The sequence below is a fragment of the Xenopus laevis genome, chromosome 9_10L (assembly GCF_017654675.1).
Source record: "Xenopus laevis strain J_2021 chromosome 9_10L, Xenopus_laevis_v10.1, whole genome shotgun sequence".
NCBI classification, from domain to species: Eukaryota; Metazoa; Chordata; class Amphibia; order Anura; family Pipidae; genus Xenopus; species Xenopus laevis.
In genome coordinates this window covers 3,022,542-3,050,317 of record NC_054387.1, presented here as the reverse complement: position 1 = coordinate 3,050,317, position 27,776 = coordinate 3,022,542, and the positions used below count along the sequence as shown (strand labels likewise).

Here is a 27,776-nt window from a genome sequence, read left to right as displayed (position 1 = left end):
TGGACTGGGGGTGATCAAACAAATCTGCCCCCACACATTGAAGCAGGACTGGAATTTTCTAGCCGAGTGGAACCCAACTGTTCCACCTGCCACTGATTAGAATGGAAATCCACATGACAGTTGGCAGAAAATGCCCCGTGAGATTTTTTTATTTCTTCTTGGCACGAAGAGCTGGGCAACACTTGATATTAGCACATATATATAGGCAGAAATTGTAGCTCTGGTGTACTAAACGGAGGGCTGCACTAGGCTTCCCACATCATTGCTCACTATAAGGAGATGCCCCTGTAGCTGCCAATCGATAGCAGGTAACTAGATAAAAAGGTGCCCACAGCATGGTGCCTGCTAGATCCAAGCCATCCCTCCTATTAAAAGAGAAAGAAATGGGAGAGGCTGAGGCCTTTAGTAGAAGGCCGGGAGGTTCTAACGCTACATCTGTACAGAACAGTCATTGAAATGCGCAAAGCGACTTTCGGAAGGTGCTTAAAGTGGTACGATTTGGTTCTCCTACCGTGTGGTTCTGTCCACAGCCTTTCCCTTTATCCTCATCGATCTCCTGATCTCTCAGTCTTAAAGGGAAATTTCCTGGCATTACCATATTCACACTAAGAAATAGGGGATATTTTCCCTTTAAGGCGGTAGCCTGCAAGGAGATCCCTAAAATCCAGCACTATCGTCCTCTAGCTTGCACTACAACTCCCAGCATCCTCTGCTGAAGTTCTGAACTCAGGACTAAACTCCTTTACTACGGTGAAAGCTTTGGACTCTATACACAACTACCCGACAGAGGACCCCCGACGAGGCAGGGCTGCTCTGGATATCGACATTAAAACATAAAAAAAAACGGGCGGGTCTTGTGTACGTAACGATACACAGAGACAGTGCAAAAGAGAACTGAACGCATTGGCGCTCTTCCTTCATTCGGACTCCGTATCAAAAAGGTGCTTTAGGCTCCACCCCTGGCGCCCGACAACGGAAAAAGTCAGGTGGTAGAGTCGGTAAAAAAAAAAAGCGAGGAAGGGCGGAACGGACGCACGTAGTTTTACCTCAAAGTGCCGCATTTATATTTTTAAAAATGTATAAAGGGCGACTGTGACCTCCTGTGGGTAAGAAGAAAGGTCAGAGTCACAACAGTCTGCCTGTTATTGTGTATGTATTATATAATAATATATATAACACACACGCTATCCTCTAGCATAGAAACACACAGAGACGCAGAGCGCTCCGCATATACTCAGTGTGTAGACGCGAACAAAGTGCTCTGCACCAGAAAAATCCTTTAGAAGGAAATGAAATATTTTGCTCAGCGTGAAACTCAAGTAAAAACACACAAATATATACACACGCTTTATACACACGGATTCCTCGGCGGGATATTCGCTATGTATTCTGCGTCCCGCCGAGATCTCGTGTGTCCCCTTTTCCTGGTGCCACGGGCAGAGCTCCACTCTCCTGCAGCGAGGGGGGTCCTATGGGTGTCGGCCAGTGCCAGGGACTTTGGTTTAGCTTTTGTCGTGGTTGGTGGGAGTCTTCTCAGCCGCTCTCTAGGAAACAAAATGGAGCACAGGGGTCAATAAACATAAACAGAGGCACATGTCAATTTCAGAGCTGGGGGAATGTCAATATTAGGGATCAACTACACCCTCCTTTTCTGGGTTCAGCAGGATCCCCAGGTACAGATTCAGCCGAATACAGAACCAAAGCCAAAGAGGGGTAGAAATTGACAGCAATTTTTTATCATTATATAGGCTTTGGATTCTTAGTACTCCAACTGATCCCGCCCTATTTATCAACGACGTAAAACACGAAAGGAAGCCTACGTGGGTCACATGACAAAGATATAAACGCTTCTCCATAAATCAAAATAATGGTATTAAAGGGGTTGTTCACCTTTTTTTTTTGAGTCAATTTCCATTTGGTTTTCATTTTTTATTATTTGTGGTTTTTGAGTTATTTTAGCGTTTTATTCAGCACCTCTCCAATCAGCTGTTTTAGCAAGCTGGTTGCTGGGGTCCAGATTAACTTAGCAACCATGCATTGATTTGAATAAGAGGCTGTTATATGATTAGGAGAGGCCTGAATAAAAATAGTAATAATAAAAAGTAGCAATACATTTGTAACCTTACAGAACATTTGTTCATCAGGTGGGGTCAGTGACCCCCATTTTAGAGCCGTAAAGTGCCAAAAGAAAATGGCAAATAATTTAAAAACAATAAATAATGAAGATCAATTGAAAAGTTGCTTAGAATTGCCCATTGTATAACATACTTAGTCAACTTAAAGGTGAACCACCCCTTTAAAGGGGAAGGAAACCTAGTCAGCACAAACCATCCAACCCCCTCCCGTTTGCTGCCCCCCCTCCCTCCTCCCCCCTGGCCTACCCGTCCCGCTGGGCAAATGCCCCTAACTTGTTACTTACCCTTCTGCGCAGGTCCAGTCCAGGGAGTTCACAGACGACATCTTCTTCCACGCGATCTTCTTCCTGCTGTGAACGGCGCATGCGCAGTAGGATCAGTTCGCCGGTACGATCTACTGCGCATGCGCTTGACTTTTGGCGCATGCGCAGTAGATCCGTACCGGCGAAATGCTCCTACTGCGCATGCGCCAAAACGCCGTTCACAGCAGGAAGAAGATCGCGTGGAAGAAGATGTCGTCGAAGAACTCCCTGGACTGGACCTGCGCAGAAGGGTAAGTAACAAGTTAGGGGCATTTGCCCAGCGGGACGGGTAGGCCAGGGGGGAGGAGGGGGCAACAAACGGGAGGGGGGGTGGGGGGGTTTGCGCCGACTAGGTTTCCTTCCCCTTTAACAACAAGAAAGGTTCTCCATGGCCTAAAAACTTACTGCTGTTTTCGATACCCCCCCCTCAACTGGGGACCCCAGGAAGGGGGGGGCCTGTGCAGTGAGAACAGGTGGAGCAGGTGATGATGACATTGCAGTGCAAGTTGATGTCACAGGAAGCAAGGGCGGGGCAGGTGGTGATGTCATTAGGCGCTGCAAGTCCCTCCTCTGCTGGATGTGCTGGACCAGCTGATACAAGATGCTCTGTTGTTCCTAAAGGGACAGACAAACAGCTTTACCATATGGGAATATTAGGGATGCACTGAATCCACTACTTTGGATTCGGCCGAACCCCTGAATCCTTTGCAAAAGATTTGGCCGAATATCGAACAGAATCTGAATCCCAATTTGCATATGGAAATTAGGGGTGGGAAGTTGAAAACATTTAACTTCCTTGTCTTGTGACAAAAAGTCACGCAATTTCCCTCCTGCCCATAATTTGCATATGCAAATTAGGATTTCGATTTGGGACGTCCAGGCAGAAGGATTCGGCCGAAGCCGAATCCTGGTGAAAAAGGCAAATCCCGAACCGAATCCTGGATTCTGTGCCTCCCTAGGGAATATATATGCTGTAGCTGCCCATTACTGTTGTATATAGTGAATAAAGTAGCCCCTCTTGTAAAATATAAGGATATTATAAGTTACCGAGGAGTTTCATGACCATATAAAAGTACGAGGCCGAAGGCTGAGTGTTTTTATACAGGTCATGGAACTCCGAGGTAACTTCTAATATCCTCATATTTTGCAACTGGGGGTACTTTATTTATTATAATACACAAGTTTCAGTGAGTCATGTGACAGAAATGACATCACTACTCACTGTTTATAACTGATGACATCAGAACTCACTGTTTATAAGGATATAATTTACAGGATATTCATGGCTTTTGTGTATTATAATGAAATATATTAAGGTGTCTGTACCGTGGAAAGATGTGCAGACGTGATCTGCTGGACGAGGTGTCGTTGCTGCTCTGACAGGGAGTTCAGGTTGGCAAAACTGCAGGAGACAAATGAAAACTAAGGAAGGCAGGTGTGAAGGACAAGGGGGTGGGGTGATTATATGGGGTGCAAAAATGGCAAGATGGGTGGGTGACTCCATTTCTCTTTCCCACTTCCTTAGGTAATTCTGCAATGCTTACCTGGCTGGTATCTGTGCACTGGCAGTGCCACTGAGCAAAGGATTCTGGGACTGGCCCGAGGCCCCTTGTAGACCTCCATTTACAGCTCCCAGAATGCCATTCAATGTGAGGGTTCCTGGGCTGCCCGACAATGCCCCTAGGAATGGAAAGGCTGCAAGTGTGGAAGTGGCAGAAGCTCGGGCCAGTCCAGTCATGAGCTGCTCTGCCCCTAGAGATGAAAGCTGGGTGCCCGTCTGGCTCAGAGGACCTGGAGGAGGAGGAGGAGGAGGAGGAGGGGTGCTGTGCAAAGACAAACAGGAGCTACTTCTGCTGGGGCAGCCTGAATGTGGATCCTACAGAGGTGAAGAAATAAGGAATTGGTGAGGGAAACTGGGAAAAGATAAGAGGAATTATACTAGAGTTATGGAACAGTTTTCAATGGGCACGTGAGATTTAAAGGAGTGGCAAGGAACATTATTTCTGACCACTAGAGGAGCTGTTGTATGTAGAATGTCTTAGTAGCGGCAGAAGAGTATAATGGAAGATCCAATGGGCAAAAGAAAATATAGAGAGGAAACAAAAAGCTTGACATTCACACATATGTCTTTGCCTATGGGAGAGAAATGAAAACGAATGATATGACCCTAATTAAAGTATCGGCTGTTCTCCATCTCACCTCCGAAGATGAGCTTCCCTTAGAAGTTGGACTTTTACTGCAGAGAGACTCTTGGGAGCCCACTGAAACACAATAGGGGAAAAGATCTTTATATGGGTTAATATAAAAAGGGACTACAATGCACGTGTGCTGCAGACAAGCTTACCGAGGTGTGTGCTGAAATGGGGCAAGCTTGGGGGGAATGGGCACGAGAGCTGAACGTTGAGCAGCTGGAGCTTCTCCTTGCGAGCCGTCAGTGTCATGATCTGGTCTTGGAGAGAGCGATTCTCCTTCTGCAGAGCGTGCAGGGCCTGGAGCATGTCTACAACTGCAACACAATGATACACTCAGGCAGCGTTTGTATATGTGCAGCACAATGATACACTCAGGCAGCGTTTGTATATGTGCGGCACAATGATACACTCAGGCAGCGTTTGTATATGTGCAGCACAATGATACACTCAGGCAGCGTTTGTATATGTGCGGCACAATGATACACTCAGGCAGCGTTTGTATATGTGCGGCACAATGATACACTCAGGCAGCGTTTGTATATGTGCGGCACAATGATACACTCAGGCAGCATTTGTATATGTGCGGCACAATGATACACTCAGGCAGCGTTTGTATATGTGCAGCACAATAATACACTCAGGCAGCGTTTGTATATGTGCAACACAATGATACACTCAGGCAGCGTTTGTATATGTGCGGCACAATGATACACTCAAGCAGCGTTTGTATATGTGCGGCACAATGATACACTCAGGCAGCATTTGTATATGTGCGGCACAATGATACACTCAGGCAGCGTTTGTATATGTGCGGCACAATGATACACTCAGGCAGCGTTTGTATATGTGCAGCACAATGATACACTCAGGCAGCGTTTGTATATGTGCGACACAATGATACACTTAGGCAGCGTTTGTATACGTGCGACACAATGATACACTCAGGCAGCGTTTGTATATGTGCGGCACAATGATACACTCAGGCAGCGTTTGTATATGTGCGGCACAATGATACACTCAGGCAGCGTTTGTATATGTGCGGCACAATGATACACTCAGGCAGCGTTTGTATATGTGCGGCACAATGATACACTCAGGCAGCGTTTGTATATGTGCGACACAATGATACACTCAGGCAGCGTTTGTATATGTGCGGCACAATGATACACTCAGGCAGCGTTTGTATATGTGCGGCACAATGATACACACAGGCAGTGTTTGTATATGTGCAGCACAATGATACACTCAGGCAGCGTTTGTATATGTGCGACACAATGATACACTCAGGCAGCGTTTGTATATGTGCGGCACAATGATACACTCAGGCAGCGTTTGTATATGTGCAGCACAATGATACACACCAGCACATTCACGTGACACCAGGAGGCAGAGTATATGCATCATACACGGTCATGCTACACGCTAACAATGGTGCCCCCGTCCCTAGCTGGTTTTATTTAGATCTTACTGTTAACCCCCGCCTCGCCGTGCTTCTCCAGGAGCTGCTCAAGGTTGGCCGTAGCATGCGGAACACTCTCATTCTGACTGCAGGGGACGCTCGAATCAAAGAGAGGTGGCAGGCTGCTGATGGGTGACCTGTAGAGGCAAGAAGAAGAGGCAATTTAGGCATCTATGGTGGGGGTACTTTATCATAAAGGAGGAGTTTTGCTATATCTGATCATGTTGGAGCTACTTAATACAATTCCCTGCTAGAAATATGATTCTGTTATTTCATTCAGACCAAAAAAGGCAACTTGCGACAATATTATCTAACCCCTAAGAGTTGAAACTTCGGGCGATTTCAGAAATTGAAGCGCCACGAGTGCATTAGCGTAGGCAATTCTTCATTCAAGCAGGCGGAAGGCAGTTCGGGGAGATTATCGCCACGCAGAAGAGGCAATTAGTCGCCAGGCAACTAAATCTCCCCGAATCTGCCTGTCTGCCCCAACCCTTAACCAGTAAAAGCTCTTTCATTTCAACAGGAGGAGCCATATTTGCTCTAGTATCTCTAAATTTGAGGCCTTACTACTTACATAGAGGACAGGCTTTCTCGGGGGGAACTCCCCCTACAGACAAAGCTGCAGTCTTCCAGTTCAGGTTCTAAAATTAAGAGGAAATTTACCATAAGTTACAAAAAGTGCAAGAAACAGAGCGATTGCTGCAGTCAGTCACCTGTGTTCTAGAATCAGTTCTAGGCCCATGCCTGGCATTACCTGGGCGTCTCTTGGCCTGACTGAGAAGAGGAGGCATGGAGAGAGGGCTTCCAAATATGTGAGAGGAGGGAATACTGAATGTGGAACCAGCCAGAGAAAAAACCTGTTGAGAAAAGGAAGAGGTTACTTAAAGGACCAGTAAGTTAAAAATCCACTCATCTATCCAGATCGCCTTTTCGCCTTTTGGGAAAGACAGTGTACATCCGGAAGCAGCGTTTTCTAATGGTGTTTTTTTTTACAAAGCATTAAGCATAATACACTTTCTGCAAGATCTGTAGGTGGAAACGGGTAGGGTCAATTTCTAACTTTAAAAAAATGGTGTTACTTGTTCTTTAAGAGGCAAAACTTATTAAGGAGAACAACAACTGATCTTCTCACTGATGTTACGGCTGGCCCTGCTATGGAGAGCCGCATGAACACAGCCCACTGGTTGTCCATGCCCCATAACTGTATCATATTATATATATATATATATATATATATAACTTTCACACACAGGATTAATACAGCAGGCTGGAGCAAACAGGTCTCCCGAATACTGACCTGCGTAGTTGAGGTTGAAGAAGATGGAGCAATTGAGCAGCCTCTGCTGTATGGAGGGAGGGAACTCTGGTGAGACAGAAGGCTTGACGGCAGAGGGGTGCTGCAGGCTGCTCTGATGGAAATGGGGTCCTTGTTACTGGTGTAGATACCTAAGGAGCGTACAGGATAGGGTTAAGAAATTTTCCAAGCCCAATATACACATTACTAGATTCCTGCCTAGATGTATGTATGTGTGTAGTATATATCCAGTAAGTACATATAAGACATGTAGCTTAGACAGCAGAAAACAGGATTTTTTGATACTCACCGTTAAATCTGTTTCTCTGTAGTCGATAAGGGGGACACAGGGACAGATGGGGGTTAAGCTCCACCCTCTAGGAGGCAGGACACTTAGAATAAAAAAGAAAGGGGCGTGCCAAGACCATGGCTTAACCCAACCTAGTAATAAACCATTCAGTTAGTACCAAAGCGACTGCTAAAGATAAACAAGAAACTGCAGAACTGGTAAACAGGAAAACATTTCACTTGTGGACCAATAGATCCAACTCGCTGAAGGGCGGGAAGCCCTGTGTCCCCCTTATCGACTACAGAGAAACAGATTTAACGGTGAGTATCAAAAAATCCTGTTTTCTCTGTCGTCTCAAGGGGGACACAGGGACAGATGGGGACTTAACAAAGCAGCCCCAACAAAAGAAGCAGGGAGGGAGCGAGACAATGACACATTATTGCACCACAGAGTGCAACACCTTACGACCAAAGGAGGCTTCGGCCGAAGAAAACGTGTCGAGACAATAGAATTTTGTAAATGTGTGGACAGAAGACCAGGTAGCCGCTCTGCAGATCTGGTCCAAAGAGGCCGAGTTGCGCCATGCCCAGGAAGCTCCCACTGATCTTGTAGAGTGGGCTCGAACACCTTCTGGGGGCGACTTACCTTTGGCTAAATAGGCCTTCGCGATGGTTTCCCGGAGCCATCGGGCAATAGAAGACTTGGACGCAGCCAAGCCCCTCCGAGTCCCTGTGGGCAGAACGAACAGGGACTGTGAACGGCGGAAGGACTTGGATCTGTCCAGATACCACCGGAGCGCTCTGACTACATCCAAACCATGAAGTCTTCGTTCCTTGTCATTCTTGGGATCCGGACACAGGGACGGTACCACAATCTCCTGGTTGATGTGAAAGGACGTCACCACCTTGGGTAGGAATGACGGAACCGTGCGGAGTACGGCCTTGTCTCTGTGGAAAACAAGGAAGGGCGGATCACAGGATAGTGCGCAGAGCTCCGAAACTCGTCTCGCAGAAGAGATCGCCACAAGAAAAACCACCTTCCGAGTGAGCCAGTCATCGGAAACTGATGCTAGAGGCTCAAAGGGAGGATCTAAGAGAGCATCCAGAACAATATTGAGATCCCAACTCGGAGTCGGAGGGCGGAAAGGAGGGGCGACATGAGCCACTCCTTGGAGAAAAGTACGGACTGAGTCATCCAAGGCCAAACGGGATTGAAGCAACACCGAGAGAGCTGACACCTGTACCTTCAAGGAGCTGAGTTTCAGGCCCAACTGCAAACCCCTTTGAAGGAAGGACAAAACTCGAGGGATGACACAGTCCATGAAGGAAGAATCAGCCGAGGGGACGGCGGTTTCCCTGCACCAGGTCCAGTAGTTACGCCAAACTCTGTGATAGGCCTTGGAAGAAGTAGCCTTGCGGGACTTCAACATGGTGATGATAACATCTTCCGCTATCCCCTTTCGTCTCCAGATGGCGGCCTCAACAGCCATCCCGTCAAAGCGAAGAGGCCCGGATTGTGATGAGCAATGGGGCCTTGAAGAAGCAGGTCGGTCCGCGGAGCCAGCCGCAGAGGTTGTGCGACGGACATCTCCTGAAGATCCGAGAACCAAGTTCTCCGGGGCCAAAAAGGGGCTATCACGATCGCGGTGACGTGAGACTGCCTGATCTTTTTTAGCACCCGAGGAAGCATGGGAAGAGGAGGGAAGACGTAGGCGAGGTCGAAGTGCCAGGTCTGTGTCATGGCATCTATGCCCACTGCCAGAGGATCGCGTGAGCGAGCGAAGAAGTTGGGCACCTTGCGATTGACTCTGGACGCCATTAAATCGATCTCGGGAACCCCCCAATGACGGACGATCTCCGCAAATGTTTCCGGGTGAAGCTCCCACTCTCCTGAATCTAGGAGGTGCCGACTGAGAAAATCGGCCCTGGTGTTGTCCACTCCCGGGATGTGAATGGCGGAAAGCCTTACGGAACTGGCCTCCGCCCAGAGTAGAATCTGTTGCACTTCTGCCAAGGCGGCCTTGCTGCGGGTTCCACCCTGTCTGTTGATGTATGCGACGGTTGTGGAATTGTCGCTCTGCACCCGAACAGCCTTGGCCTGGAGGATGTGTGACCAGTGTCGGAGAGAGAGTTTTACCGCCCTTAGCTCCAGTATGTTGATGGAGAGTTTGGACTCCTCGGGAGACCATAGACCTTGTGCGGACCGACTGTCCCACGTTGCTCCCCAGCCCTGAAGGCTGGCATCCGTGGTTATCACTAGCCAATCCGGAGTCGCCCAGGACTGTCCCTCTGACAGGCTGGATGGTCTGAGCCACCAAAGGAGAGACTCCCGTGTCGAGCTGAGAAGTGAGATTCTCTGCGATAAGGGTCCCCCTTTCCATGTGGTCAGAATGTTGGATTGAAGCGGACGAAGATGCAATTGTGCGAAGGGGACCGCTTCGATCGAAGAAACCATGAGTCCTAGAACCTTCATAAGTAGATGAATGGTGGGCCTGGCGGTCCGAAGTAAGAGTTGCACTTGAGTTCGGATCTTCTCCTGTTTCTCCGAGGGGAGACTCACTCTCTGCGTACGAGTGTTGAACTCGAGACCCAGAAAGGTCATCCTGTGACTGGGAATGAGATTGGACTTCTTCCAATTGATGGTCCATCCGAAGTCCTGTAGTAGAGAAACGGCCTTCTGAAGATCCTGTTCGCTCTTGTCCTTCGTCCTGGCCTTCAGGAGCAGATCGTCCAAGTAAGGCGTCACCGATATGCCCTGGAGACGTAGGGCTGCTGCGGACACCGCCATGAGCTTGGTGAAGACCCTGGGGGCTGATGAAAGACCGAAGGGGAGCGCCACAAATTGGTAATGTCGATTCTTGAAGGCGAACCGCAGGAACCGGTGATGAGGTGGCCAAATTGGGACGTGGAGGTAGGCATCCTTGATGTCCAAGGACATCATCCACTGATCTTGTTCCATCCCCCGTATCACAGAGCGAAGGGTTTCCATTTTGAATTTGACCGATCTGATGAATTTGTTGAGAAACTTGAGATCCAACACCGGTCGGAAGGAGCCGTCCCGTTTGGGAACCAGAAACAAATTGGAGTAGAACCCTGAGAATTTCTCTGGAGGAGGCACTGGGATGATTACTCCACTTTGCTCCATCTTGTGGACACAGTCCAGGAAGGCTAGAGCCTTGGCCGAATTGGTAGGAAGTCTGGACATGAGGAACTTCCGAGGAGGGAGAGAAGAGAAATCCAGATGATAACCCTCTGATATGATCTCGTTTACCCAGGCATCGGAGGAATGCTGGAGCCAGACCTCCCGGAATTGCAGTAGTCTGCCCCCTAAGGACTGCCGCGATTCCGGAGGGGGTGCCCCGTCAGCCTGAGGCAGACTTGTCGGCAGAAGTCTTGTTGTGGAATTTGTTAGTCTTCCATGAAGGACGTCCCTTGTCTGCTTGTTTGGAGCGAAAATTGGAGCGTCTGGGAGGACTGTATCTTCTAGAAAATCGGGTAGATTGACCCCGAAAAAATCTGGACCGGCGGGGCTGTGTGGAAGGCTTGTTCTTAGACTGAGGAAGAAAGGTGCTCTTGCCCCCTGTGGCCTGAGAAATGATTTTTTCAAGTTCCTCACCAAACAGTCGTTGCCCCTTGAAGGGGAGCGAAGTAAGGGATTTCTTAGAGCTAGAGTCGGCTGCCCAATTCTTAAGCCACAGGGTTCGACGGGCCGCTACAGCTAGAGCTGAGGTACGCGCTGTGATCTGTGCGGTATCGAGGGTGGCGTCTGACAGATAGGCGGATGCCTCTGCTATAGAACGCACGGATTCGATAAGGTCGGCCCTGGGAACGCCGTCCTGAATATCGGAGAAGAGAGATTCAGCCCATGCCTGGATGGCTCTGGCCACCCAGGCTGACGCTAGAACAGGGCGAAGGGTCGACCCTGCGGAAGAGTAGACCGCTTTAAGGAAACCCTCAAGACGTCTGTCAGATGGATCCTTAAAGGCTGCCGCGTCGGTAACGGGTAACGTCGTGGATTTAGACAGTCTGGAAACCGGGGCGTCCACAGTCGGAGGCATTGACCACCTGTCCACCAGATCCCTAGTAAAGGGATAGGACTTCGAAAATTTCCGAGAAGCCTGAAATTTCCGTTCAGGGAAATTCCACTCGTCTTGAACAATGTTGATAAGTTGTTCATGGGAAGGAAAACAGAGAGAAGACTTGTGTTGTCTCTTGAACAGGCTGGACGTCTGAGACTGTTGTTCCGAGGAAGGAGAGACCTTAAGGACCTCAATGACCCCTTGAATAATACGGTCAATGTCATGCTGAACATCGCGGCCCGCGGTCTCCTCACTGTCCTCCCCTGCTTCCGAAGAAACTTCGGAAGGGAGAAGTTCACCTTCGGAATGAGAGGATTCCCCTCCTGAAGCAGAGTCCTCAGACGGGGTCTGGACACTAGAGTGCCCCTTAGACTTCTCTGATCTCTTGCGCTTGCCGCTGGATTTGTGGTCCAGTTTGGCAAGAGCTTTACCCAGAGTATCTGCAATGGAAGGGAGATTCTGCAAAGAAGCTAAGGACTGGGAAAGCTGAAGCGCCCAAAGAGGGGCTGGAGGTTCCGTAGAGGGTCCAGGAGAGGGATCTGGAAGAGAAACCTCTGGATTGGGGGACCCAGAAGGGGCCGCCGGGGAAGTGTTGCCACTAAGATCAGGATTGGCAACCGTGGCAGAAGCGGAAGACAACCCCTTTTTGCAAGATTTGCAGAGGGGCTCCCCTTGACCTCCTTGGATTTTGGTCTGGCATTTTTTGCAGGCTAAATAGGTAATCTGTGCTGCTGCTTTTGCTGGTGCTCTCCCCCCAGCCCTTGGGAAAAGTCCCCCTGACTTACCCTCTGCCATTGAAGCAGTGTCTGTGGTACCTGCTGAATGGTTGTAGAAATTCTGCTTTGAGTCAGAAAAAACAAGGGCTGCAATGCGCTATAATCTGGTAACCGAAGGGTTAACCTATGCGCGTCCTGTAGGGAGAGCTAGTCCGCTGCGCTGTGGTCCCCCTGAAGAATCCTCCCTGAAGTGCTCTGATGCGAGGAGTAGGCAGAGTGAGAGGAGTCGGAGGAAGTCGGAGGAAGTTAACGCCTCCTAAAAAGCGCGCCTAGCCATGCGTTCCACCCAGAGCGCAAAAAAAAACAAAATGGCGCCGGAACGCATGGGGCTGGAACGCATGGCGCTGGAACGCACGGCGCGTCTCTCTTTTTCACCGCACCACGAGGCAGGCATGGTGCGCCTTAGAATGAAAATAGCGGTGGAAACCGCAGGGAGCAGTGCAAACAGAGGGGAGGTATAGAGAAGGCGTCTGTCAAGCAAGACAGAGTTCCTGATAAGGGGGAGGAGAGCCAGCATAGAGAAACCCATTAGACAGAAGGGTCATACTCACATTTTTAGCCGCACCGGTTAGGCCCTCTGCTCTCCCATCACGGAATGCAGGAATGCCTGGAAGACAAGTCGGTATAGCTTAAGCTAGATAGTGACTCCGGTGGGCATCCCACGTAGGAGGCACACCACAAAGGATACAGGTAACCCTGTTCCTGATGAACACCTCATTTGCCAGTATCCTGGCAAAATAATTCTTGAGATGAATTTGTCCATCCTCCTTGGAAGCAGGACACTTAAAAACTGAATGGTTTATTACTAGGTTGGGTTAAGCCATGGTCTTGGCACGCCCCTTTCTTTTTTATTCTAAGTGTCCTGCCTCCTAGAGGGTGGAGCTTAACCCCCATCTGTCCCTGTGTCCCCCTTGAGACGACAGAGAAACAAAGTTTGAATACAGACATAGCAGGACAAATCTATTAGCAGTCGCAGCCCATTCGGAGAGAGAGAGAGAGAGAGAGAGAGAGAGAGAGAGAGAGAGACAGAGAGAGAGAGAGAGAGAGAGAGAGAGTGACAAATGCATTCAGGAATAAGCACATATACCCACACGCTGTATGCAGGCACACATACACAGAGCCGCCCTTTACCGGAGGAGAGCAGAGGGGACTCGAGGCTGACACTGTGCAGAGAGGAGTGGTGGGTATAGTGCCGAGGTGGAGCAGTTAGGGTGGGGGGTGCGGTGCTGTGAGAAGGATTATTTTTGCTCCCTCGAGGCCGACCGGGACCATGTCTGCTGCCCTTCTTGTTTCCCTTGTGTTTTTTCTCCCTAGGTCCTTCTGCTGCTTCCCTGCTCCACTTCTGTGGTCGATGTTCCCCTGGAGTTGGATCCCATGTGCGAGGGTTTGGGCTGGGGTCAGTGGAGAAGCGCATTATGGATCCAAAGCTAGAGAAAGTCAGTTCTGGGGGTGATGTAGGCGTTTGTTTGGAAGGACCTCCTCTTTCCTCGTCATCATCCTCTTCCTCTTCTTCCTCATCCTGTTCCTCCAGCTTAGGAAAGGTGATGAGGTCCGGAGTAGAAGAGGCACTACTACCTGTGGGTTGAGATCAGGTATAAGCAGCGGACACAGCCGCACTAACTGATATAACATTAATGTCAGAAACAAAAGAAAAATATGTGGCAGAAGATATGAACACAGGGTTGAAAGAGTCATTGCTACTTAGCCTGGAGTAGGAGGGAGTCATATGTGGGTTACTTTTTGCTGGGAGGAAAAAGTCTGGGGAGTTACCTGAAGGAAGGGGCCCTCCAGTTCCAGCTAACCCTTTTCCACCGGTTTTGCGACCTTTGTGGCTTGATGGTTTTTTTACTTTCACTTCTGATCTCATGACCTCTGGGCTGTCTGTACTTGTCTCATGCTGTTTGGGAATAAATGAAGAAACGATCAAATGAAAACAGCTGTGACCTGAGGAAGAAGCAGAGTGCAGTGTTGAACTGGCCCACTGGGATCCGACACCAGGAAAAGTCCTGGTAGGCCAAGGTGTCACTGGGCCCTCCTGCTTCTAACCTTTTGGCCTATTTCATGTTAATTCCCTATTTCTTTATGGGAATAAAGAGGATTAATAATGGAAGAATAGAGTATAGTATGTAGAGAAAAGAGACTAGGAGAATAAAGAGGTTGAGTGAGGAGAGGAGGTATAATAGTATAGTATAGTATAGTATAATGGTATGCCAGTCCGACACTGGCAGAGTGGGACAGGAGCTGAAGCAATTAAGGAAGAAGCAGTGGGTGATGGAGCAGTTCAGGGTGTGGGAGCAGCCAAGCATGGAGTTGTGGGGGTTGGAGCAGCCCAGGATGTAGTTCTGGGTGTTGGAGCAGCCCAGGATGGAGTTGTGTGTGCTGGAGCAGCCCAGAATAGAGTGATGTGTGCTGGAGCAGCCCAGGATGGAGTGATGTGTGCTGGAGCAGCCCAGGATGGAGTGATGGGTGTTGGAGCAGCCCAGGATGGAGTTCTTGGTGTTGGAGCAGCCCAGGATGGAGTTGTGGGTGCTGGAGCAACCCAGGATTGAGTTGTGAGCGTTGAAGCAGCCCAGGATGGAGTTGTGGGTGTTGGAGCAGCCCAGGATGGAGTTGTGGGTGTTGGAGCAGCCCAGGATGGAGTTGTGGGTGTTGGAGCAGCTCAGGATGGAGTTGTGGGTGTTGGAGCAGCCCAGGATGGAGTTGTGGGTGTTGGAGCAGCCCAGGCTGGACTTGTGGGTGCTGAGGCAACTCAAAATGCAGTGGTGTGTGTTGGAGCAGTCCAGGATGGAATTGTGGGTGCTGGAGCAGCTTAGGATGAAATGTTATGTGTGAAGCAGCTCAACATGAAGTGGTGTGTACTGGTGCAGCCCAGGATGGAGTGGTGTCTTGGAAGAAGAAATGGTGCAAGTAGGAGCAGCCAAGGTAAGTGTGCTGTGCTCTGGAATCATCCAAGAAAGGGGTGCATGTGATGAATCAGCCAAGCAAGAAATGGCGTGTGCTGGAGCAAGCAATGAAAAGTTGTTAAGCCCCCAAGGAATAAGTGTTGCACAGAGAACAGGACTAGCTGTGTGTATTCAAAATAAGATGAAGTCAAGGAGTTAAGCGACACTAGCAAACAAATCAATCAACACTGGCACCTTCTCGGCCGGTACAGGCAGCAGCGAGGGAACAGTTAAGTGGCCGGGGGAATCGTGGTGCTTGCGGTGCTTTACTCGCTCCTTATCTTTGTGACTCTGTAAGAAAGAGACAACAATATCATTCCAGTACAAAGCAGAAGCAATGCACCAATAAACAGAAAAAAACAGAGGAGGGATGTTGTATGAAAAGATCGCACTGTAGTGTATCAGCGCTCACAGACAAACCGAAGAAACGTATCTGCTCATATAAAGCAAAGGGCAGGCAATGTTAATTGCAAACTTTTATTTTAGAATGTATATGTCTCCATCTTAAGGTGAGCTACTGTTTTGAATGGCAATTGCACAGGACACAGCCGTATACAAATGTGCAGTTGAGTATGAAGCCAATGGATTGGATCCTGTCATTGTACGGCTCTTGCCGAAAATATAATTTCATACACACCTTTTTCTGTCTCTCTCTAAACAGGAGGGATTTATCCAGGGAGGGGGACCCCGAGCGACTGCATCGGCCTGGGACAAACGGACAAGGAAGTCGGGAGACCTTCTAATTAATGGGACAAAAAAAAGAAACATAAGCCACATATTATCAGACCAATGAGAGGGAAAGGGGTTGCAACAAGATGCACAGTTACTGAGTATTTGAAATGCCAAGGCCTATTTTCACTCTCAGTCCTGATGTGCCTTCTGGGTTGGAGTGGAGTGATTTAGTACATTAGAGCTGAAATCCTGTTGTAAAAATTTATGAAATGGCTCTTAAATTTACCAGGAGCACCCCAGGCAAACTTGGGGGCAATGCTGTCTGAGTCAGGTTGCTCAACTTCCCACATGGCTGGAGCCTGCCTTTAAAGGAACAGTTCAGTGTAAAAATAAAATCTGGGTAAATAGATAGGCTGTGCAAAATAAAAAATGTATCTAATATATTTAGTTAGCCAAAAATGTAATTTATAAAGGCTGGAGCGAGTTTATGTCTAACATAATAGCCAGAACACTACTTCCTGCTTTTCAGCTCTCTTGCTTTCCACTGATTGGTTACCAGGTAATCACCAATCAGTGGCTTGAGGGGGGAGTCACATGGGCCATAAATGTTGCTTTTGAATCTGAGCTAAATGCTGAGGATCAATTACAAACTCACTGAACAGTTATGTCCCATGTGGCCCCCCTTATAGTCACTGACTAACTCAGAGTATCTATGATATCTGTATCAATAGAATAAGATGTCATTATGTGATATATGTATCAATACAATATATGTATCAATAGAATAAGATGTCATTATGTAATATATGTATCAACAGAATATATGTATCAATAGAATATATGTATCAATAGAGTAAGATGTTATTATGTGATATATGTATCAATAGAATGTGTATCAATAGAATAAGATGTTATGTGATATATGTATCAATAGAATATGTGTATCAATAGAGTAAGATGTCATTATGTAATATATGTATCAACAGAATATGTGTATCAATAGTATAAGATGTTATTATGTGATATATGTATCAATAGAATATATGTATCAATAGAGTAAGATGTTATTATGTGATATATGTATCAATAGAATATATGTATCAATAGAATGTGTATCAATAGAATAAGATGTTATGTGATATATGTATCAATAGAATATATGTATCAACAGAATATGTGAGGCCCCCGGTTCCACAAGAGAAAATGGGAATTGGTGACAGTTTGGGGGGGGGGAGCACATACCTGCGGGTCTCGCACCATCTTGTTAAAATGGTATTTGCAGTATCCGATATATTTGACATTATCCACCTCTTGAGCTTCTTCTTCGCACAGCAGCCCGGCCATCTGAGCACTGACATAGACAGCAGGGGGGATCCATATTACAGACAAACACTTCCCCTTTCATAATCTCACATGCAAAAGCCAAATTGTTGTTCACCTTCCAACACTTTTTTCAGTTCAGTTGGTTTCAGATTGTTCCCCAGAAATAAAGACGTTTTCCAATTACTTTCTATTTTCTATGTGCGACTGTTTTTCTAATATTGAAGTACTTTCTAAAGCAGCTCTGGGAGAGTGGGGGTCGCCGACCCTGTAAACTGTTCCAAATTGATACATTTAGTTGATACATTTGTTATCTTTGTCCCTGCTGAGCAGAATTCCTGGGTTTCATTACAGGCAGCTGTTAGACTTGATACAATAGTTACTAATACTCCAGAGATGCTGCTGAGAAATGGATCAACTAAATGTACCAACTAATTGTAGCAAAATTGTAACAGTTCAGAGTCTGCACCTGAATTACTGAGCTGCCAGACTCAAACATTCAACTTTTAACTTGGATTTTGGAAAAACTGTAAACAAAATGGAAAGCAATTGAAAAAAAGTCCTTATTTTTAGAGAAAAATCTGAAAATAACTAGACTGAAAAAGTGTTTGGAAAGTGAGCATCCCCTTTAAAGGAGAAGGAAAGGCTAAAAGTAAGTGAGCTTTATCAGAATGGTCTATATAAATACAACAGTAACCCCTCAAAGTAATGCTGCTCTGAGTCCTCTGTCAAAAGAAACAGCACATTTCTTTCCTTCTATTGTGTACTCATGGGCTTCTGTATCAGACTAACTGTTTTCAGCTTAAACCTCCAGGGCTAGGGCTTGAGCATGCTCAGTTTGCTCCTCTCTTCCTCCTCCCCGTTGTAATCTGAGCCCAGAGCTATGAGTGAGCAGGGAGAGACGCAGGAAGTGATGTCACAACAAGCTAATATGGCAGCTGCTATCCTAAACAAACAGAGAGCTGCTAGAGCTGGTTACTCAGGTATGGTAAAGCTTTATACAGAATAAATATAGTGTTATAGCTTGTACTATTGTGGCTTATCTATTGGCAATAAACTGCCTCTGTAGCTTTCCTTCTCCTTTAATAGACCCATAAGCACCAATGCTCCGCACGAGGCTCCACCTTCTTACAGCATGCTCCTCCTCCCTCTACATACTCCCTATATATCCCATGGAGCAGGATAATCCCCCCCATATCCCCTATCTCCACCTTCACAAACCACCCCACCAACAGTAAAAATTGTTCATCTCACCATGTCACATGGAAGGCTTGCCGGCAGCCATGTTTGTTGCAGGTCATACAGGCCCCAGACGCTGCTCTGCTCTCCCTTCCCTGATCCTCACAGATGTAGCAGGTCTAAGGAGGACAGACAGACAGACGTTGGATCCGGTGTGAGGGGAGACACAGTATAGGAGTGGAGGGAGGGGATATTTTAAAGGGGAAATGTACCTTACTATAGCGATCGTGTGGCACATACTGCAGCACAATGGGCTCCATGGTCAGAACATTGGCAAACTGGACCTCTGGGATATAGAGGGCGCACACAACATGCGCCCAACCTGGGAGTAACACAAACACAAGTTACTGGAGAAACATAACAACATTTATTACTCTCCTTTTAGTATGATCCAGAGAGGGATATTCTGAGACAATTTGCAATTGGTTTTCATTTTTTATCATTTGTGGTTTTTGACTTATTTAGCTTTTTATTCAGCAGCTCTCCAGTTTCAGCCGCCGGGTTGCTAGGGTCCAAATGACCCTAGCAACCAAGCACTGTATATGAATAAGAGACTGGAATAGGAGAGGCCTGAATAGAAAGTAATAAAAAGTAGCAATAACGATACACTTGTAGAGAGAGAGCATTTGTTGTCTAGATGGGGTCAGACCCCCCAAAAAAGAAGGCAAATAGTTAAAAAAAAAAGTGAAAATTGATAAGATGCTTAAAGGTGGGGTTCACCTTTAAAGGGGTTGTTCATCTTTAGTTAATTTTAAGTACAAAGTAGAGAGGGATATTCTGAGACAATTTGCTATTGGTTTTCATTTTTTATCATTTTTGTTTTTTTAATTAGGGATTCACTGTATCCAGGATTCAGTTCGGGATTTGGCCGAATCCTTGTGCCTGGCCGAACCAAATCCGAATTTGCATATGTAAATTAGGGGTGGGTTGGGAAATCACATGACTTTTCATCACAAAAGAAGAATGTTTTCCATTTTTGCATATGCAAATTAGGATTAGGTATTTGGCCGAATCTTTCACTAAGAATTCGGGGGTTCAGCCAAAGCCAAATAGTGGTTTCTGTTCATTACTATTTTTGAGTTATTTAGCTTTTTTTTCAATAGCTCTCCAGGTTCAGCAAGCTGGTTGCTAGGGTCCTAATTAACCTAACAACCATGCACTGATATAAATAAGAGACTGGAATATGAATAGGAGAGACCTGAATAGAAAGAGGAGTCATACAAAGTAGCAATAACAATACAACGTGAAGCCTTACAGAGCATTTGTTTTTAGATGGGTCAGTGACCCCCTATTTAAAAGCTGGAAAGAGTCAGAAGAAAAAGGTAAATAAATAAAAACTATAAATAATAAAGAACAATTGAAAAGTTGCTTGGAATTGGTCATTCTATAACATACTGAAAATTAACTTTAAGGCGAACCACCCCTTTAAGTTAAAGGGATACTGTCATGGGAAAAGATTTTTTTTTTCAAATGAATCAGTTAATAGTGCTGCTCCAGCAGAATTCTGCACTGAAATCCATTTCTCAAAAGAGCAAACAGATTTTTTTATATTCAATTTTGAAATCTGACATGGGGCTAGACATATTGTCAATTTCCCAGCTGCCCCCAGTCATGTGACTTGTGCTCTGATAAACTTCAGTCACTCTTTACTGCTGTACTGCAAGTTGGAGTGATATCACCCCCTCCCTTTTCCCCCCAGAAGCCAAACAAAAGAACAATGGGAAGGTAACCAGATAGCAGCTCCCTAACACAAGATAACAGCTGCCTGGTAGATCTAAGAACAACACTCAATAGTAAAATCCAGGTCCCACTGAGACACATTCAGTTACATTGAGAAGGAAAAACAGCAGCCTGCCAGAAAGCATTTCTCTCCTAAAGTGCAGGCACAAGTCACATGACCAGGGGCAGCTGGGAAATTGACAAAATGTCTAGCCCCATGTCAGATTTCAAAATTGAATATAAAAAAATCTGTTTGCTCTTTTGAGAAATGGATTTCAGTGCAGAATTCTGCTGGAGCAGCGCTATTAAATGATGTGTTTTGAATAAAACATGTTTTCTGATGACAGGATCCCTTTAACGTAAAGGTGAAGCGCCCCTTTGAACTCAGCAGCCAATGAGCTTACCTCCGTTGTCCGTTCTCTTCAGCGCCCCGTCTTTATGTGGGCACAAATCGCATCTCTAGGAAAGAGGGAGAAAGCCAAGATGTCTGGATGATTTCCCAGGAGGAACACATCATTACAGTCCCATATGAATGAGATATATTTGTGTACAATGTAAAGAAACACTCACCACCCGGGCGGCTCTCTCCTGCGACTCACATTTACGGCAGAACCAGGGACCAGAGGGCACCTGTACAATTCCATAGCAGGCTGAAAGAAAAGCACAAACCCCCCTGTGATTATTAAATAAGAATAAGACCAGTTATATCAATGATTCCCAGCCTTCACATCAGGAGACAGAAAGAAGCTGCCATGCCGATTGCACGGATAGATGGCTCATTGAAAACAGGGCAGGGATTTTTATTTCTGAAAATAACAGGTGATTAGCGAAGGGGGTCACTTAGAAATCAACCCCCCATAATGGTTCCAGAGTCACCTCTTTTATAGGGGTTGTTCACCTTTGAAATAACTGTCAGTAGGATACAGAGAGGGATATTCTGAGACAATTTGTAATTGGTTTTCATTTATTATTATTTGTGGTTTTTGACTTGTTTAGCTTTTTATTCTGCTCTCCAGTTTGTAATTTCAGCCATCTGGTTGTTAGGGTCCAAATTCCCCTAGCAACCATGCACTGATTTAAATAACAGACTGGAATATGAATAGGAGAGGCCTATCATGACTTCTACATGAACTGGAGTTCTTTTTGATTCTGACTTTTAACACCCTCGGGGGGGTTGAATAAATCCCGAAAAAAATTCAAGTTTTTTTTTCACTAAAAATTTGGATTTTGTAGTAAAAGAAAACTCAAATTTTTTGATTTTTTGGCATTCGAACTTTGATAAATAACCACCTTAATCACAGGCTCACAATAAAAGAGAGAGAGAGAGAGAGAGAGAGAGAATAAAGTAGCCCCTCTTGTAAAACATAAGGATATTATAAGTCACAGAGGAGTTTCATGACCATATAAAAACACAAGGCCGAGTTTTTCTATACAGGTCATGGAAATCTGAGGTGACTTCTAATATCCTTGTATTTTCCAAAAAGGGGCACTTTATGGGGTATTTGCACCTGAGGAAGAGGTTGGTCCCCGAAAGCTTGTGCCACAATGTCTGCAATAAACAAGATGAAGGCTTAATCCCCTGTGTGAATAGGTGTGCTTCTTCCCCTTATATAGCTTGGCTACTTTATTTATTATAATACACAAGTTTTAGTGAGTCATGTGACAGAAATGACATCAGAACTCAACGTTTATAATCGATGACATCACTAGTCACCGTTAATACATATAATATAATACACAAAAGCCTTGAATATCCTGTAAATTATATCCTTCTAAATGGTGAGTTCTAGGGGCAGATTTACATAGGGTCGAATATCGAGGGTTAATTAACCCTCAATATTCGACTGCCAAATGTAAATCCTTCGACTTCGAATATCGAAGTCGAAGGATTTACCGTATATAGTTCGATCGAACGAAAATCGATCGATCGAACGATTTTTCTTCGGCCAAAAAATTGATTGAAAGCCTATGGGGACCTTCCCCATAGGCTAACATGGCACCTCGGTAGGTTTTAGGTGGCGAACTAGGGGGTCGAAGTTTTTTTTAAAGAGACAGTACTTCGACTATCGAATGGTCGAAAAGTCGAACGATTTTTAGTTTGAATCGTTCGATTCGAAGTTGTAGTCGAAGGTGCCAAAAAAAAAACATTCGAAATTCTAAGTTTTTTTTATTCTATTCCTTCACTCGAGCTAAGTAAATGGGCCCCCTGATGTCATCAGTAATAAACGGTGAGTTCTGATGTCATCAGTTATAAACGGTGAGTTCTGATGTCATTTCTGTCACATGACTCATTGAAACTTGTGTATTATAATAAATAAAGTACCCCCAGTTGTAAAATATGAGGATATTAGAAGTTACCTCGGAGTTCCATGACCTGTATATAAACACTCGGCCTTCGGCCTCGTACTTTTATATGGTCATGAAACTCCTCGGTAACTTATAATATCCTTATATTTTACAAGAGGGGGTACTTTATTCACTATATAATTGACAAGATATTCAAGGCTTTTGTGTATTAAATGTATATATATATATATATATATATATATATAGGGAGCCACCAAAGTGACTGACACACCTGACAGCCCCAGATCTCACACCCACGTCTGGTTTCCTGGCATGTCGATATCCTCACACTCACACGTGAATCAGACACAAAGTGAGCAGAAGACAAAGGCCACATCCGCATTTAAGAGAAACCCGTCTCTACATCAAGCACAAGTCTTATCTCCCATCTCTGCACCCGTACCACAGCCCTCGCACTTACACACCCCTCGTCTACAAATAACCCAAACTTTATCTATAGGGGTCATTCTGGGGCCCCCGCCCAACAGCTACACTCACTTTCTCACAACTGGCCCAGCAGGGCACCCCCATAAACCCTACATGCGATGCATCCCATCTCTGGGCACAGGGAAAATGAATGTACACGCATGTATATACATATACGTATTAGGGATGCACCGAATGCACTATTTGGGATTCAGCCCAAATCCTTGGTGAAATGATTCGGCCGAATACTGAACTTAATCCGAATCCAAATTTGCATATGCAAATTAGGGCCAGGAAAGGAAAAAGTGGAAAAATTATTCTTTTGTGCACGCCCCTAATTTACATATGCAAATTCGGATTCGGTTCGGCAAGGCACAAGGATTCGGCCGAATCCTGCTGAAAAAGGCTGAACCCTGAATTCGGTGCATCCCTAATACGTATCATGTCCAAGACGAGTCTTAAAGAGAATGTCAACACCATTAACTTTGCAATTATTGTGTATGGTTTGTAAGTTGTTTGTATTGCAATCAAAGGAGACATTTTGTCTAAAAAATAAGAATGTATCAGTGCATTATACTCATTTAGATATAGAAGAATTGTGCTTCAAAAAGTAGTCTTTCAGACTGATTTATTGAATATTTCTGCAAAACCCCTAATAATCCCTCCCTTCTCTTCCACTTGCTGCTCCCTGAATTCCCAGGCTGTGCACTCAGCTCCCTGCACTGTAGGACAGGAACCAATCAGCAGCTAGCAGGACCTGATAGGGAACTGAAGCCTGTCTGTGCTTGAGTGACTGCAGGGCTGTGATTGGCTGTCCCCCCTCCTACTGTGTTTCTGGCAAGGACCGTTAGGACACGCCCACCCCTCATTTGAAACACAGACAGGGACCAGAGACCATCTATAGGGAGCTCCAATAAAGGGGCAGTCTCCTTTAAAAGCACCGATCGTCCCTTTCTGTTCTCATCAGAAAGTCGATACAATGTACCTTCCGATTAACAGACCCGTCTTTGCTGCTGGGGAAGTCAGACTTTTACAACAATGTTTCAAAAAAGTAAAAAAGCAGGAGTTAAAGGGGTGCTTCCCCTCGAAGATAACGTTATAGAATGGCTAATTCTAAGCAAATTTTCAATTGGACTTCATTTATTATTTTCTATAATTTTTTGAATAATTTGCCTGACTCTTTCCAGCTTTCAAATGAGGGGTCACTGACCCCATCTAAAAAACAAATGCCCTTTAAGGTTACAAATGTATTGTTATTGCTACTTTCTATTCCTCATCTTTCCTATTCATATTCCAGTCTCTTATTCAAATCAATGCATGGTTGCTAGGGGAATTTGGAGCATAGCAACCAGACGGCTGAAACTACAAACGGGAGAGCTGCTGAATAAAAACCTAAATAACTAAAAAAAAAACATAAATAATAAAAAATGAAGACCAATTGCAACTCTCTACATCACACTAATAGTTCATTTAAAGGTGAACAACCCCTTTAAGCAAATTCTATAGCAGTTGTTTTTACCAAAGCTCTGATATTGGAAAGTTGCTTAGAATTTTGTTTTCTTTTATCAGGCAAATGTTTATTTCTGGGTTGACTTGCCCTTGCAGGCATTAGATTAGCTGATTTTCCAAAAACTGGTACAGTGTATAAGATTTACTATGGTTGCTAGGGGAAGACATCCTAGCAACATTGTTGATTCTGTGGGGGGTGAGATCTTTACTGTTTGTTTTACAAATCTTTTTTTAATTTTTTGTCCCAAATCCAGTGTGGCTGCTAGAGTGATTGACCCAATGCTGCAGGACAAAGAAATAAGAAGGTGAATAATTGGAGACAATGAAAGTGAAAGCCCCCAGAATACAGAGTGGAGTTTGCAGCTCAGAGGTGAGGGGGGTGAATGGAAAGGCACAGCCCAGCCGGGCGAGGAATCTATTCAATGAACACTGACAAAAGGGGAGAGAATACTTGCAATTGTACAATGTATATGTCATTGCCACGACAAACACCTACTGAACTACAACACTCAGCTGCTGGCAAGTTTTGGCCTCTTTCTGCATTACCCATTATATAATTACCAATAACTTCTTCTTCTTCCCCACCATATATAATCATTTCGCCTATGCTTCCCCATTATATATAATCATTTCCTCTACCCCATTATATATAATCATTTCCTCTTCCCCATTATATATAATCATTTCCTCTTCCCCATTATATATAATCATTTCCTCTACCCCATTATATATAATCATTTCCTCTTCCCCATTATATATAATCATTTCCTCTTCCCCATTATATATACTGATTTCCTCTTCCCCATTATATATAACCATTTCCTCTACCCCATTATATATAATCGTTTCCTCTTCCCCATTATATATACTAATTTCCTCTTCCCTATTATATATAATCATTTCCTCTTCCCCATTATATATACTCATTTCCTCTTCCCCATTATATATAATCATTTCCTCTTCCCCATTATATATAATCATTTCCTCTTCCACATTATATATACTCATTTTCTCTTCCCCATTATAAATACTCATTTCCTCTTCCCCATTATATATACTCATTTCCTCTTCCCCATTATATATAATCATTTCCTCTTCCCCATTATATATAATCGTTTCCTCTTCCCCATTATATATAAATAATCGTTTCCTCTTCCTCATTATATATATATATAATCATTTCCTCTTCCCCATTATATATAATCGTTTCCTCTTCCCCATTATATATAATCATCTCCTCTTCCCCATTATATATAATCATTTCTCTTCCCCATTATATATAATCATTTCCTCTTCCCCATTATATATAATCATTTCCTCTTCCCCATTATATATAATCATTTCCTCTTCCCCATTATATATAATCATTTCCTCTTCCCCATTATATATAATCATTTCCTCTTCCCCATTATATATACTCATTTCCTCTTCTCCATTATATATACTCGTTTCCTCTTCCCCATTATATATAATCATTTCCTCTTCCCCATTATATATAATCATTTCCTTTTCCCCATTATATAATCGTTTCCTCTTCCCCATTATATATATAATCATTTCCTCCCCCCATTATATATACTCTTTTACGCTTCCCCATTATATATAATCATTTCCTCTATGCTTCCCCCGACAAATACTATGCTTCCCCATATAGAATAACTTCCCCTTTATATATATATATATATATATATAATCACTTCCCCTGTGCTTTGGCCATTTCCCAGAAGCAGAATTCATCACGAGTGCAATATCTGCTGGTACTATGAATGCCGAGAGGCAGCTACATAGTATACGGCCTGACAGTCTGAAAAAACTTGTAGCATTGAACTCTATGTGTCTGTTCACACAGGTAACTGGGGCTCCTGGATGTGACACGGCCTCAGTACAAGTGACAGTAAATGACAATAAACAAGTGACAGTAAATGACAGTATCACAGATACAGTAGAGAGAATGAGGCAAGTGATAGTGTGTATAATAAAGAGAACACTAAGAGCTGACAGGGACAAGCTATATACAGATAAATATAGATTTATACAGATATAAGTGATGCCCAGGGCCCTATGCTGCTGCTGCTGCTGCTGTTGTTAGTGGAGCACAAATGCACATCACTAAGGTTACACACACCTCTATCAAAGGGAGAATGTCAGGGCCCATATGGACTATGTTTATGTATAGTGTATATGTATAGTGTATATGTATAGTGTATGTGTATAGTGTATGTGTATAGTGTATAGTGTATATGTATAGTGTATGTGTATAGTGTATGTGTATAGTGTATAGTGTATAGTGTATATGTATATGTATAGTGTATGTGTATAGTGTATGTGTATAGTGTATATGTATAGTGTATGTGTATAGTGTATGTGTATAGTGTATATGTATAGTGTATGTGTATAGTGTATAGTGTATGTGTATAGTGTATGTGTACAGTGTATGTGTATAGTGTATGTGTATAGTGTATGTGTATAGTGTATGTGTATAGTGTATGTGTATAGTGAACAATGTAAAGTGTATATGTATAGTGTATAGTGTATATGAGTATAGTGTGTATATGGTTTCTATGTATATGTGTATATATAGTATATATATATAGTGTATAGTGTATATGAGTACAGTGTATATACAGTTTATATGTACAAGTGTATTACAGTATATGATATAACCGAATGGCTGAGCCGAGCTGTTTCTCTGACTGGTGAAACAAAGTATCAGGAATACTAGTTGTGAGCCACAGAGGATGCTGGGAGTTGTAGTGCGGCTGCTGCTGTCAGTTAGCCCCTCCCCCCGCTCACCTTGATGCACCGCCACGTTACAGCCGTGCCCGTCGCAGTAGACAAGCGGGTTTTCGGCCCAGCCCCTCTCGTCCGAGCACACGCAGCAGCCTCCAACCATCTCCTTCATCCTCCCATGGAGCCACCGAATCTCTCCCGGGGCCGGGCGGCCGACCAGCCGGGGCCACTACGCATGCGTCACCCGCTCCACACAACCTGGGGGAAACAAAGACACTGCGCATGCACCGGCGCTGGCAAATCGAGGTTGAGCGCACACACGGTGAGGCGCATGCGTCGGCTGTCATT

At 44.9% G+C, this 27,776-nt stretch overlaps 1 protein-coding gene across 1 annotated transcript; it reads right to left on the bottom strand.

Annotated features, from left to right (window-relative positions):
• Positions 1 to 1,334: 1,334 nt before the first annotated feature.
• Positions 1,335 to 27,776, bottom strand: mllt6.L (MLLT6, PHD finger containing L homeolog). Its single transcript, XM_018234746.2, is given in 22 exon segments — positions 1,335 to 1,544; positions 2,843 to 3,052; positions 3,764 to 3,839; positions 3,982 to 4,313; positions 4,637 to 4,698; positions 4,782 to 4,943; positions 6,098 to 6,225; positions 6,663 to 6,729; positions 6,843 to 6,945; positions 7,386 to 7,534; positions 13,657 to 14,100; positions 14,296 to 14,422; positions 15,663 to 15,758; positions 16,105 to 16,206; positions 17,382 to 17,490; positions 18,714 to 18,817; positions 18,911 to 19,020; positions 20,822 to 20,876; positions 20,988 to 21,067; positions 27,492 to 27,618; positions 27,620 to 27,691; positions 27,693 to 27,776. Coding segments are annotated over 22 exon segments (2,826 nt in total). The 5' UTR covers positions 27,762 to 27,776; the 3' UTR covers positions 1,335 to 1,502.